The 14,978-nt window shown below is 45.5% G+C and overlaps 1 protein-coding gene and 1 non-coding gene across 2 annotated transcripts; both read left to right on the top strand.

Moving 5' to 3' along the window:
- The first annotated feature begins 7,693 nt into the window (after window positions 1-7,693).
- Window positions 7,694-10,392, top strand: LOC119922953 (vomeronasal type-1 receptor 4-like). The gene is made up of 3 exons (XM_038742570.1): window positions 7,694-7,724; window positions 7,969-8,915; window positions 10,231-10,392. Exons 1-3 carry the CDS (start codon window positions 7,694-7,696, stop codon window positions 10,390-10,392), a joined length of 1,140 nt encoding a protein of 379 aa, XP_038598498.1.
- On the top strand, window positions 9,469-9,539 carry TRNAG-GCC. Its single transcript has one exon. It is a non-coding gene; the product is annotated as a tRNA-Gly (tRNA).
- Window positions 10,393-14,978: the final 4,586 nt, after the last annotated feature.

Raw genomic sequence — 14,978 nt, 5'->3', positions numbered from 1 at the left:
AGAGTTAAAGGGGTCTCTAGGAGGAGACTTGGCTAACATGTACATTCCCTGTCCCCAAGAGTGAGGGACAGACTAATTTCCATGTGTCTTATCCTCTGCCATCCCTAGCCTATGGCCCCTGCCCTTCCTCCTGTGTCTAACTCCTTCCCTCTTCAAATAATAAAAACAATAATAGCATTTGTTAAGCACTTATTAAGTGCCAGGCACTGTTCTAAGCATTGGATCCAATGAGTAACAGCTCCACCCACTTCCAAATCCCTCATAATAATAATAATGATGGCATTTATTAAGCGCTTACTATGCGCAAAGCACTGTTCTAAGCACTGGGGAGATTACAAGGTGATCAGGTTGTCCCATGGGGGGCTCACAGTCTTAATCCCCATTTTACAGATGAGGTAACTGAGGCACAGAGAAGTGAAGTGACTTGCCCAAAGTCACACAGCTGGCAATTGACAGAGTCGGGATTTGAACCCATGACCTCTGACTCCAGAGCCCGTGCTCTTTCCACTGAGCCACGCTGCTTCTCTTATCGGAGGCCTTCCACAATGCAGCAGCAGATTCTCCTCCTAGCTCTCTGACTGCTATTTTCAGTGTCTTTTGCTGGCTCCTGTTCTGACTCCCACCCTCTAATTGTGGGAGTTTCACAAGGCTCAGTCCCCTTCAGTTCTCCATCTATAACCACTCCCTTGGAGTAGTCATTAGCTTCCACAGTTTCAGCTACCATCTCTACGAGAATGATTCCCAAATCTACCTCCTCTACCTCCTCATCCCTGACTTCTCTGTTTCTCTGAAGTCTCACTTTTCCTCCTGCTCTCAGGACACCTCTACTTGGATATCCTGCTGACACCTCAAACCTACATCCTAAACAGAACTTCTGATCATCCCTCCCAAACCCTTTTACTCCCTCAGACTCTCCCATGACCGATGACAACACCACTATCCTTCCTCTATCAGGGGCTTCTAACACTGGCAATATCCTTGATTCATCTCTCCCTCATTCTACCCACATATTCAATATGTCACCAAATCCTGTCAATTCTTTCTTCTCAGAACCTCCAAAAATAATAGTTTTGGTATTTGAGAAGCAGCGTGGCTCAGTGGAAAGAGCACACGCTTTGGAGTCAGAGGTCATGGGTTCAAATCCCGGCTCCGCCAATTGTCAGCTGTGTGACTTTGGGCAAGTCACTTAACTTCTCTGGGCCTCAGTTCCCTCATCTGTAAAATGGGGATGAAGACTGTGAGCCCCCCGTGGGACAATCTGATCACCTTGTAACCTTCCCCAGCGATTAGAACAGTGCTTTGCACATAGTGAGTGCTTAATAAATGCCATTATTATTATTAATATTATTTGTTAAGTGCTTACTTTGTGCTAAGCGCTGGGGGAGATACAAAGTAATCAGGTTGTCCCATATGGGGCTCACAGTCTTAATCCCCATTTTCCAGATGAGGTAACTGAGGCCCAGAGAAGTGAAGTGACTTGCCCAAAGTTAGACAGCTGATAAGTGGCGGAGGCAGGATTAGAACCCAGGACCTCTGACTCCCAAGCCCACGCTCTTTCCATTGAGCCACGCTGCTGCTCCTTCCTCTCCATCCAAACTGCTACTATGCTGATCCAAGCACTAATCATTTTCTGCCTTGTCTACTGCATTAGCTTCCTTCACCTGACCTCCCTGTCTCCTGTCCCTTCATTCATTTATTTCATTCAATCATATTTACTGAGCACTTACTGTGTGCGGAGCACTGTGCTAAGCGCTTGGGAAGTTCAAGTCGGCAACATATAGAGACGGTCCCTACCCAACAACGGGCTCACAGTCTAGAAGGGTGAGACAGACAACAAAACCAAACATGTGGACAGGTGTCAAAATCGTCAGAACAAATAGAATTAAAGCTATATGCACATCATTAACAAAATTAATAGAATAGTAAATATGTACAAATATGTTTCTTCTCCAATCAATACTTCACTCTGTTGCCCAGATCGTTTTTCTACAAGACTGCTCAGTTCGCATCTCCTCATTCCTCAAAAACCTCCAAAGGTTGCAGCAAACAGAAACACTTTTACTATCAGCTTTTAAGCAGTCAAACTTCCCTTTATCTTACCTCAATGATCTGTTCCTACAATGCAACTTGCACATTTTGCCTTTCTAATGCCAATGTACTCGCTGTATCTTAGTCTCACCTATTCTCCTGCTGACCACTCTCCCACACCCTCTCTTGGAAGGCAGGGCACCTACTCAAGGCTCACTCTCCCTTCATATCTGACATACTCTCCCCATTTTCAAAGCCCTGCTAAAATCATATTCCCTCCAAGAGGCCTTCCCTGACTAACCCCTCACTTCCCTTTCTCCGTCACCTTTCTATGTGGCCTATGCACTTGGGTCTGTTCTGCTTAAGAAATTTACCATCCACCCCTCCACCAACACCAGAGCACTTACGTACGCATCCATTTGTAATTTACTTTTACTGTGTCTACCCCTCTATTCTGTGAGTTCCTTTTGGACAGGGAGCATGTCTACCAACTTTTTTGTATGATACTCTCCCAAGTGCTTAGTACAGGGTCTGCACAGAATAAGGGCTTACTAAATATCATTGAATGATTGATTGACAGATCACCATTCTCCCTATCTTCAAAGCCCGACTAAGATGATATGATCATCCTCCAAGAGGCCTTACCTGACTAGTCCCTCATTTCCCCACCCTATTTCCCCTCCCTTCTGTGGCATCTGTACACTTTAGTCTGTACCTTCTGTATCCCTAAGCACTTGGCCATTCACTCCACAACTTATATACATACCTTTTCTCTGCCTTTTCCCTTCCTGCAATGGATTTAATGTCTATCTCCCCCACTAGGGTGTAAGCTTCTTGAGAAGCAGCATGGCTCAGTGGAAAGAGCCCGGGCTTTGGAGTCAGAGGTCAGGGGTTCAAATCCTGGCTCCGCCAATTGTCAGCTGTGTGACTTTGGGCAAGTCACTTCACTTCTCTGGGCCTCAGTTCCCTCATCTGGAAAATGGAGATTTAGACTGTGAGCCCCCTGTGGGACAACCTGATCACCTTGTAACCTCCCCAGCGCTTAGAACAGTGCTTTGCACATAGCAAGCACTTACTAAATGCCATCATCATTATTATTATTATGTATACCTTCTCTATTGTACTATACTCTCCCAATCACTTAGTACATTGTTATTCACCCAGCAGGAGCTCAATAAATACCACTGATTAATTGATCTATGTTGGTCATCACCTATATCTTTTGAATCTTTCTTCATCTTTCCTTACAAGTCTCTTGCCAACACCTGCACTGCACCCACCTCAGTCTTAGATTATGAGCCGCTTGACGCCAGGGACCATGTCTATACCTTATCTATGTATTTCTTTCACAGTGCTTAGTACAATGCTTTGCACATAATAACGATTATAGTATTTGTTAAGCACTCATTCTGTGTCAAGCACTGTTCTAAGCCCTGGAGATGATAAAAGTTAATCAGGCAAACACAGTCCCTGCCCCATTTGCGACACACAGTCTAAGTAGGAGGGAGAATCCCCGTTTAATAATAGGAAGAAATAAATAAATACCCTTAATCTACAGGACATAAAATGAAAAGATAGGTGCAGTTCCATGTATTTTACATCATTTATTTCCCCATCATCTGAGTGATTGAAGATAAGAAAGTGTTAGCTAAGCAAAAAGATGATTTTTCCATTTTTGAGTGAAATGGATAGCTATTCTGAAAACCAAAAGGTTTCCATCACAAACTTTTATCGTGACTGAGCCCTTGGTCCCACCGTCTAAACAGGTAAATGGCACTAGAACCTATGATCATCAATTCTGAGACTGTGCCCAATCACCAAAAGAAATACAGGTAGCCAGGCTCCAAACAATCTGTTCTCTCCATCACTCTTTAGCTCGATCCAATTTAACTATTATATAAAAACAAGCTTAACATAACCCATCCTCCATTATTTTAGTTTCTCCAGTACCCCTCTCCCTTCTCCGACCTAGAAACAATAAGGAAAACTGTACTTCCCAAGCGTGTAGTACAGTGCTCTGCACACAGTAAGTACTCAATAAATACGACTGAATGAATGAATGACAAGCACCTGTCCAGGATGGTGTGGTGAAATGCCTGCCTTGAGGTACAGGACTGGACCAAATGACCTCCAGTTGATGTTTTTACCACCAGCAGGAAGGTCCAGCATAATTAGCACGGGCCTGCCTGTGAGAGGATCTGGGTTCAGATGCTGGCTCTGTCATTTGCTAAATGCATGACCGTGGGCGAGTCACTTAACTTCTGTGTGCCTCTGTGTCCTCATCTGTAAAAGGACAATTCCTGTTGTCTCTCCTATTTAGACTGTGAACCCCATGTGGGACAATGATTATGCCTGACCTGAGTATCTTGTACCTACTCCAGCGCTTAGTACAGTGCTCTGCACACAGTAAGCACTCAATAAATGCAACTGAACGAATACTTCAGCACTTATTACAATGCTTAACAAACACCTATTTTAGCTCTAGGATTTCATGACCATCACAACTCTTAGTGTGCATCTCTGATCAAGTCTCAGAAAGTCTCAGAAATTACTCCCGATTGACTTCCTTTCTATAATTTGCTTAACTTTGTGTACAATTACTCAATTTACACAGCAGTGGGATTTAGAGGATGATTTTCCTTAGAGAGGGAAGTTTGTCCCCGCTTTGGGGACATCTCAGTTCTCCCACTATAGATGGTGTCAAAGCAGCGGCAGGTGACACAGTAATCACAACCCTGGAGGGAAGTGAGCTCACACCATCTCATCCCTTTAATTGCTGCCCCGTCTGGGCCCCACCAGGAACAGACAAGACAAGGTCCCCATTACCGTAGGCTGAGGGAGAGCAGACAGAACCAGGTGAGTGACTGGTGGCTGTTGGGCTCTCAGCAGGGATGCGAGGGAGAAGCCAAGTGGGATGGCATTCATGGTTCGGGGCACTGAGCGGTCGGGCTGAGGCAATATCGTCACAAAGGCCCCTACCTGGCATCTTTGTGAGAGCAGTTGAGGGTTCAGGATTCGTCTGGTGATTTCTGTTCATGAAGCCGGAGTGACTTTGCTCTTCCCCACTCCCAGCTCCACAGCACCTATGTACATATTACCAATTGTATTTATCTGTTTTGATGCCTGTCTCCCCCATTCTAGACTGTGAGTCTGTTGTGGCCAGGGAATGTGACTGTTTATTGCTGTATTGTGCTCTCCCAAGAGCTTAGTACAGTGCTCTACACACAGTGAGTGCTCAGGAGAAGCTCAGTGGAAAGAGCATGGGCTGTGGAATCAGAGGTCATGGGTTCAAACCCCAGCTCTGCCAATTAGCTGTGTGACTTTGGGCAAGTCACTTAACTTCTCTGTGCCTCAGTTACCTCAACTGTAAAATGGGGATAATAATAATAATAATAATGTTGGTATTTGTTAAGCACTTACTATGTGCCAAGCACTGTTCTAAGCGCTGGGGTAGATACAAGGTAATCAGGTTGTCCCATGTGGGGCTCACAGTCTTAATCCCCATTTTACAGATGAGGGAACTGAGGCCCAGAGAAGTTAAGTGACTTGCCCAAAGTCACACAGCTGACAAGTGGCAGAGCCGTGATTTGAACCCATGACCTCTGACTCCAAAGCCTGTGCTCTTTCCACTGAGCCATGCTGCTTCCCATGTGAGCCCCCTGTGGGACAACCTGATCACCTTGTAACCTCCCCAGTGCTTAGAACAGTGCTTTGCACATAGTAAGCGCTTAATAAATGCCATCATCATTATTATTATTAATAAATACAATTGAATGAATGAATTAATGAATGACTTCCTGGTGTCTATCTGAGGGCTCGAGATTTGTCTATAGCATGTCCTTTTCCTGGTGCATTCAATGGGCTCAGTCAGGGGAATCCCACTTTATTAATCTCATTCCTTTAATTAAGGTCACCACTCATATACTGCATCCACTTCTCCAATTCAAAGCCCCTTAAAACCATATTAACTCCAAGAGATATTCTCTGACTAAGCAAGACTGCAGAGAAGGAGAGAGATCATGGCTAGAAGATGTAGATTTGGGAATCATCTGCCTAGCAATAGTCAATGAAGCCAAGGGAGTGAATGAGCTCTTCAAGGGAGTGGGTGAAGATGGAGAATAGAAGGGGACCCAGAACTGAGGCCTGAGGGAATCCCACAGTTAGGGGGTGGAAGGCAGAGGAGGAGCCTGTGAATGAGGCAGAGTATGATAGGAGTGCCCAGAAAGATAGGAGGAGAATCAGGAGGGGTGAGTGTCAGCGAAGCCAAGGTTAGATAATGTTTCCAGGAAGGGGGTGGACCACAGTGTCAAAAGTACATTCCGGGTCGAGGAAGATTAGAATAGAGTAGAAGCCGTTAATTTAACAGGAAGAAAATGACTGGTGACCTTTGAATCTTCCCTTGATGCCCTCAAAATGACCTTCTCTTGTACTTCCCAAGCGCTTAGTACAGTACTCTGCACACAGTAAGCGCTCAAAAAATACGAATGAATGAATGAATGAATGAACTAAATTCACTCACTCCACTTTCCCTCTGCCAATCTCGGACCACTAACCCACAGCCCTGGATCATCTCCTCAGTACACTTCCTTCACTCCTGTACATGAGCTGTAGATCACTGCTGGTTGTCCATTTCAAATGCATCCTCTCCCCTCCTCCACCCGGCAACATTTTCACTCCGTCCTTATTGACTCCGGTGCACCTTGCCCTCACCAGTTGTTTCAGATGTGTGACTCCCTTCTGAAGCCTTCTGTCCCCCTGACAGCCCACCATCTCTTTCCCCCAGTGATCTGGCCCTATCCTTCATCGATAAAATTGAAACCATCGAGCATCATCTCCCTAAAATCTCCCTTGCTCTTTTCCAGTTCCTCCGGCCTTCTGCCCATTCTTCGAGTTTCCTACCTTTCCCAGGAGTTTCTCAAGAGATCTCCCACTGCCTCTCAGAATCTACCCCCTCCACTCTCCGCACCTTATAAAAACACTTGTCCCCTCTCTTCTTCCCTCCCTGACCACCATCTTCAACCATTTACTTTACAGTGGCTTCTTCCCCACTGCTTTTACACATTTTCATGTATTCCCTAGCCTAAAAATACCCCTCTCTTGACCCCAAGGCCCCTGCAGTTATCACTCTATCTCCCTTCAACCATTCCTCTCCAAATTTCTTGAGGGAGTTGACCCCCTCCAATGTGGCTTCTGTCCCCTTTGCTCCTCCAAAACTGTGCTCTAGACTCGTATTTACTGCACAGAAGGCGGCAATGGTAAACCACTTCCGTATTCTTACCAAGAAAACACTATGGATACGCTACCAGAACAATTGCAGTTGGAGAGAGGGGCGTTCTGAGAGTGATGCGTCCGTGGTGTCGCTATGCATCAGAAACGACTTGGCGGCATAAGACAAGACAACGATTGTTATAGGATTATTTGGGTAATGTTAGAAGAATGTTCAGTGCTGCAGAAATCCCATAAAAGATAAAGCAAACCTATCCCCAAGATCTTAAAAAGGGACAGGAGGAAGGGTTCTCACAGAATTGTGTTGAAGGAGAAAAAGGCAGGAAAGAGAGGCCAAAGTCTCAACTCGGTCAGCCCCATGTCTTGGTTTTGTGTCACCCCAAGCATGCCCCATGACTTCCCTCAGACACCCTGGACTCAAGGACACATGTGACATCACATGCACGAGAAACAACATGCCCAATTTTCCTGTACCCACCCAAGCGCTTAGTATAGTGCCTGGTTCACAGTGAGCACTTCACAAATACCATTATTATTATTATTACTATAAATCAGCACTAAGGTCAATCTCAAGAGGTTGTTTTATGAAAATTATACAAAGTGGATATAGCCTGCTTTTGGAACAAAGAAAGTCAGACATTGTCCTCGGATACCTCATTTTCTCTAATTTGAGGATTTAAAGTTGATAATTCCCATTGGGTTTGTCTTTTTAAGGTCCTGTGGGTTCTTCAGATCCAAATGCAATCAAGAAAATGCTTTGGGAGGACTTGATTGTCTCAGTGTTATTCCTGACTCAGACCGGGATTGGGATCCTGGGAAACTCAGCACTGATGCTGCTTTATGTCCGTGTCTTCACTGCCCAGCCCCGCCGGATAAAGCCCACCGACCTGATCATCACCCACCTGACCGTGGCCAACACAGTGACACTTCTCACCCAGGTAGCCCCAGGGATGGTGCTGGCCTTCAGGTGGGAGGATATTATGGATGTCATATGGTGCCAGATCTTCCTGTACACGAGGAGAGTGGCCCGGGGCCTTTCCATCTGCACCACGTGTCTCCTGAGCACATTCCAGGCTGTCACTATCAGTCCCAGCATCTCTTGCTGGGCCCGGCTCAAACCTAGGACTCCCAGGTTTATCTTCCCTGCCTTAATTTTCTCTTGGATCCTCTGCTTGTTGTTGGACATAAATATTCTGAGAATGACTAAAGCGACCAAGAATGCTATGGCCACAGTTCATAATGTCACTAGGAAATTTTGTGCACGGTCACTCCAGGCAGTAGATTTAAAAGATATTGGATTTGTAAGCGCCTTGACTCTCCGAGATGCCATCTTGATGTGTCTCATGGGCTGGTCCAGTGGCTACATGGTGATGGTTCTACACCAACACCGCAAGCAGGTCCAGCATATCCACAGCACCGGACTCTCCCCCAAGTCCTCCCCCAAATCCAGAGCCACCCAGACCATCCTAGTCATCGTCAGCTGCTTTGTATCCTTTTATTGCATCAACAGTGGTACTGTGCTTATGACTTATGTGGTGAAGGATGCTCTGAAACTCTACGATCCTGCCACCTTTCTGGGCTCGTGTTTTGCATCCATCTGCCCCCTGGTTCTCATCAGCAATGATCCCCGGCTCTGCAGACTCCTGTGTGTTCTCAAAAAGGTGTGAGGTCTTCTTCTTTCCATAGGTATCTCCTCAACATCTCCACTTGGATGTCCCACCAACATCTCCTATTTTACAGATGCAAAAAGAACTCCTCATCTTCCCTCCTGCACTTTGTCCTCCCCCCTGCCTTTCCCATCACTGTAGACAATACAACCATCCTCCCTGTCTTACAATTCCGTAACCTTGGAAGGATCCATAACCTTGGAATCTTCCCGAGCAATGATCCTCAAATGAGGAGCAACGGGGCTTAGTAGATAGAGGACAGGCTTGGAAGTCAGAAGGACCTGGGTTCTAACCCCTGCTCCATCTTAACTTGGACAATTTACTTCACTTCTCTGTGCCTCCATTTCCTCAACTGTAGAATGGGGATTAAGACTGTGAGCCTCACATAGGACAGGGACTGCATCTAACCTGATTAGCTTGTATCTGCCCCAGAGCTTAGTACAGTGCCTGGCACATAGTAAGCCCTTAACAAATGCCATAAATAATATACAAAACTCATCTCTCTCATTCAACGTATTAAATCTGTCACCAAATCCTGTCAGTTCTAGCATTGGTGGTTCAGTGGTAGAATTCTCGCCTGCCACGCGGGAGGCCCGGGTTCGATTCCCGGCCAATGCAAGAAGTACTACTTTCACAACATCTCTAGAATCCACCTTTTCCTCTCCATCCCAACTGCTTCCATGCTGATACAAGCACTGATTAAATCCCTCATCCGCCCCCTTGTTTACCTCCCTGCCTTCTCTCTCTCCTGTCTGCAGTCTAGTCTTCACTCTTCTACCTGGATCATTTTCCTCAAAAAGCATTCAGCTCATTTATCCCCACTCCTAAAGAACCTCCGATACTTGCCCACCCACCTCGGCGTTACGCAGAAAACTTTCACTATCGGCTTTAAAGCTCTCAAATCAGCTCTCTCCCTCTCTGCCTCACTGATTTCCTACTTAACGCAGCTTGCACATTTTGCTCCTCCAACGCCCACCTACTCCTGGTAACTCGATCTCCTCTGTCTTGCCACCAAACCCCTTTCCTACAACCTCCCTCGGATCTATATGACATATACTATAGGTCATCCATCTTCCCACCTTCAAAGCCTTATTAAAATCACATCTCCTCCAAAGTTGGGTTTTTTTGTCCCCATTCCCGAGTGAAAAGAACCAACCCAAAGAAACCCAAGGTTTTCCTTATATCCATGTTCCATTACCCAATCCTTGACCTCAGTGGGTAAAAAGGAAACAGGCTCCTCGACCCATGAACATCAGGTCTAGGGTAGAATCCGTCCTGCTAAAAGAACCAACGGGCTAACATTCCACAGCCAGCAGTAAGGTATCTCTCCCAAAGGCTCATCAACCGTATTCACTGCAATGCTGAGATTAAAAGCACACTGAGCATCAACCATAGTCCATCTCTTTGTCCATCCAGTCATCTACAGCAACATGGGCCGTGCCCTGACCTAGAAAATGTGATGAAAGTGTGAACAGATGTCTTTCCTGGAGATTGTTCCAAATAACTTCTAAAAGTCACTCCTGGGTCTTGTGTTCCAAGACAATCACAACTCCTACTGCGCATCTCTTTTCAAGGCCCCGAAGTTTATCCTTCCAAACCTACACTTGTTAATCACCAATTCATTTAATGAATTCTTAAATGAATCAATTCAACCATGACTGCGATTTGGAAGAGGGTTTCTACCAAGGAGGGAAGTTTTTTCCTACTTTGGAGACGTTGCACACTCCACGTGCAGATAGTGTCCCCGCAACAGCGGGTGATGCAATAATGGCAGCTCTGGGTGGAGATGAGCTCACACCGCCCCGTCCCTATAACTGCTGCCTGGGCTGGGCAGCACCAGGAACAGACAAGACAGACCCCCTCGTGGCACAGCGTGGTGGCAGAACAGACTCGTCCAGGTGAGTGAGGCTCTGATGCCAGAAGGGAAGAAAGAAGCAGAGCAGGAAGGAGGGCTGCCTGGGTTGGAGGATTCTGGGGATTTGGGGGGTGTTCGTGTTAGGGAACAGAAGGGTGAGCAACTGATTTCTCAGCCTGTCTCCATGGCCTGCTTCCCAGGGACTCCTCAATCTACATCTTCAGCTCTAACCACTTTCCTTCTCTACAGTCTCCCATTTCTTCCTGCACTCAGGACATCTCTTCTTGGATGTCCCACTGACACCTTAACGTGTCCAAAATAGAACTTCTCACCTCCCCACCCAAATCCTGTCCTCCCCCAGACTTTCCCATCACTATAAGCAGCACCACTATCCTGACTGTCTCACAAACCCATAACCTTGGCCTTACACTCATCTCTCATTCCACCCACATATTCATTCTGTCACCAAATCCCGTCAGTTCTACCTTCGCAACACCTCTAGAATCCACCTTTTCCTCTCCATCAAAACTGCTACCACGCTGATCCGAGGACTTATATCCCAGTTTTGACTACTGCGTCAGCCTCCTCGCTGACCTCTCGTCCTCCTGCCTCTCCTCACTTCCAGTCCTTATTTTACTCCGCTGCCCAGATCATTTTCCTAAAAAAACATTCAGTCCACATTTCCCCACTCCTCAAGAACACCCAGTGGTTGCTCAGTCACCTTCTCCCCAAACAGAAACTCCTAACCGTAAACTTTCAGGCACTCAAAGAATTCTTCCTCTCCTACTTTACCTTGCGGAACTCCTACTAAACCCCAGCCCACACACTTGGCTCCTCTAACACCAACCTACTCTCTGTACCTCGATCTCTCATCTTTCTCACCACCAACCCCTTGCCCCTATCCTCCCTCTCGCTTGGAACTTCCTCCCCTTTCTTATTTGACAGGCCATCATTCTCCCCATCTTCAAAACCCTACAAAAATAATAACTTCTCTAAGAAGCCTTCCCTGAATAAGCCTTAATATCCCCTATTTGCTTTCCCTTCTGTCACCTATCCACTTGGATCTGTACCTCTCAAGCACTTAGCTACTCATCTCCACTCCACAGCACTTATGTATATATTCATCTGTCATTTATTTTAATGCCTGCCTCCCCTCTAGTCTGTCCTACCTGCCTATTGAACCTACTCTCCTAAGCACTTGACACATTGCTCTGCACAAGGTAAGCACTCATTACATATTGATTGATTGATTAATTGATTGATTGATCGATTTCTGGCCTGGATCTGAAATAGTTTTGACCTTCGAGAACTGAGAGCATGGGGATATTGTTAGGGGAAAATAGAGTGAAGAAGCGGGTATAGGGTTATGGGCTGGGGATAGGGTGGATGGCTTGGGGTTTCACCAGTTGCAAGACAGGAGCCGAACACCAAGACTTCTGGATTTTCTTGGTTTTAAGGCACAGCCTAAAAATGATTTAAATGCATTGCATTTAACTAGATTCCTCTCTTTCACCTCTTTCTTTCCTTTTTCTTTACTTTTCCATCAGTCATCCTGTCTTCATTGACTAATTGTGTCTTACCTTTTCTTTCTACCTTCCTTTTTGCTTCTTTTTCCCTTCACTCATATTCATGAAGGGTCTAGAGCCCCCGAAAATAGGAGTTTCTGTTTTAAATACCATTTAGTTCAAATTTTATTCTCCAATCTGGTTGGGTTCTATTATATTTTCTTTGTTTTCTGATTTGTCCACTTTGAAGTATTCATTGGGATACCTGTTATTACTGCTCTCATTAATTATTGAGCATATTGCATCTTGTAACATTTAGGTAGATTACCAGGAGTTTGGATGTTGATTTTCTACTATCGCTGATGAGTAGATTAGACTTTCCCTAGATGGAATGACTTTGCATTTGTTCCCATCCAGGTCTATGTACTACTTTTCAGTCTATTCTCTCCCGGGGTCCTCTTATTTTGTATGTACACCTCACTGGTACTTCATCAACTGAAAGAGCTTCATATCAACTGTGACCTTGGAGATTTCACGGTACATTTCTTCTTCTGGGTAATAATAACTGTGGCATTTGGTAATCACTTATACGTAAAATACAGTGTTAAACTCTGGAGTAGATACAGAGAAGCAGCGAAGCAGAGAAGCAGCGTGGCTCAGCGGAAAGAGCCCGGGCTTTGGAGTCAGAGGTCATGGGTTCAAATCCTGGCTCCGCCAATTGTCAGCTGTGTGACTTTGGGCAAGTCACTTAACTTCTCTGTGCCTCAGTTACCTCATCTGTAAAATGGGGATTAAGATTGTGAGCCCCACGTGGGACAACCTGATCACCTTGTATCCCCCCCCAGAGCTTAGAACAGTGCTTTGCACATAGTAAGTGCTTAACAAATACCATTATTATTATTATACAAAATAATGACATCAGACACACTGCCTGTCCCACTAAATTAAGTAAGAGGGAGGACGGGTATTGAATCCACATTTTACAGATGAGGAATCTGAGACACAGAGAAGGTAAATGAATTTCCCAAGGTCAAACAGCAGGCAAGTGGCAGAGCCAGGACCAGAACTCAGGCCTCTCATTTCAAGGTCCATGCTCTTTCCACTAGTTCATGCTGAGTACGGTACTCTCAGAATCTGTGCATTGTTGGATCTCTGACCTTTCTGTGATCATCTCTGCCCATAGTTAGAGGTGTTGTCACCTCTAGAGCTGGTGCCCTGGGTCCACCCCTGGTTCCTGCTGTCTGTTGTCCCTTTGGTCACCATCAGCAGAAACCCCTCCTTGTCAATGGCTGGCCAGAACCCTCCTCCCTTCACCAGGAATCTTTGATGGCTGTAAATTGTTGGATACAAATTATAAGGCTTTAAAATCAGTTGCTGTGAATGCCGATGATATTCCTGTTTCCCCCCCCACCCCCATTCAAAGGGGTTTCTCTATCCAATCCCCCATTGACTATCAGGGTATGAATGAACATCAAACACCTCCCTTTTGTGGTGCAAATAGCTTCATTGCCAGGTGGATTACAAGAGAACAGTTTATTTTTCTTCAAGGAGGTTAGATGACAGTCATATCCCATACCCCATCAAGACAACAAGAATGCCATAACTGATCCTCAGAATAAATTCTACTGGATAAACCCTCTGGAGGTCAGAGATTTTGTCTACCAGCTTTACTGTATTGTTCTCTCCCATAGTAAATGCTTAATACAGGGTTCTACACACAATGATTGATTGAATTATTGGAAAGTGAGCAATGGAAAATGAAGCTAGGGTGGTAAGAAGGGAGAGGACAATTGTTTTGATTAGATGAGAAAGAATTAATTCCTCAGGTCAGGGATCATGTCTACCAACTCTACTGTCCTCTTTTAAACACTTAGTACAGTGTGCTGCACAAAGTGAGTGCTTAATAAATACCACTGATGAGTTGATTGATCAGAAGCTTCACCCAACATACTGTCAGTACAGAATTCATTCATTCATTCAATTGTATTTATTGAGCGCTTACTGTGTGCAGAGCACTGTACTAAGTGCTTGGGAAGTACAAGTTGGCAACATACAGAGACGGTCCCTACAGCAACAGCCGGCTCACAGTCTAGAATCTTCCCAACATGTTGAGCAAAGAATATATGACAACTTGCTAGGTGCTTCAAATTATAATTTTGGAAGCTAGCAATGATGTGTCCTTTGGGGTTTCTCTTTGAAGTTTCCCGAGCTTCACAGATCTGAAGCCATCAAGACGATGCTTTGGAGTGACCCGATCTTCACAATTCTCTTCGTCACTCAGATTGGGATTGGTGTTCCGGGGGAACTCAGTGCTGCTCACACTGTATATCACCATCTTCATTCTTCAGCCCTGTCGCAAGAAGCCTATTCACCTGATCCTAGCCCTCCTGACTGTGAACAACACAGTGACACTTCTCACCCAGTTGGCCTCATGGAGGGTTCTGGCCTTCAGGTGGGAGAATTCTCTGGATGTGATGGAATACCAGGTAGCCTAGGACACCAGGAGAGTGTCCTGAGGCCTTTCCATCTGCACCACGTGTCTCCTGAGAGTGTTCCAGACTGTCCCCATCAGTCCTGGCACCTCCTGCTGTGCTCCAATCAAACATCGCATCCCCAAGTATATTCTCCCTTCCCTTCTCTCCTTTTGGGTTCTAAATCTGTTGGTAGAAATTAATGCACTAAAATCCATTACAGCCA

The sequence above is a fragment of the Tachyglossus aculeatus genome, unplaced genomic scaffold (assembly GCF_015852505.1).
Source record: "Tachyglossus aculeatus isolate mTacAcu1 unplaced genomic scaffold, mTacAcu1.pri scaffold_134_arrow_ctg1, whole genome shotgun sequence".
NCBI classification, from domain to species: domain Eukaryota; kingdom Metazoa; phylum Chordata; class Mammalia; order Monotremata; family Tachyglossidae; genus Tachyglossus; species Tachyglossus aculeatus.
This window is presented reverse-complemented; position numbering and strand designations above follow the sequence as displayed.

Bases quoted from the DNA above. Each gene is read 5' to 3' on its own strand.
- LOC119922953 (XM_038742570.1), top strand. From the start codon at position 7,694: ATGCACGAGAAACAACATGCCCAATTTTCCT. The intron at 7,725-7,968 runs GTACCCACCCAA...TGTCTTTTTAAG, and splicing joins ACAACATGCCCAATTTTCCT to GTCCTGTGGGTTCTTCAGAT. The intron at 8,916-10,230 runs GTGTGAGGTCTT...AACATTCCACAG, and splicing joins TCCTGTGTGTTCTCAAAAAG to CCAGCAGTAAGGTATCTCTC.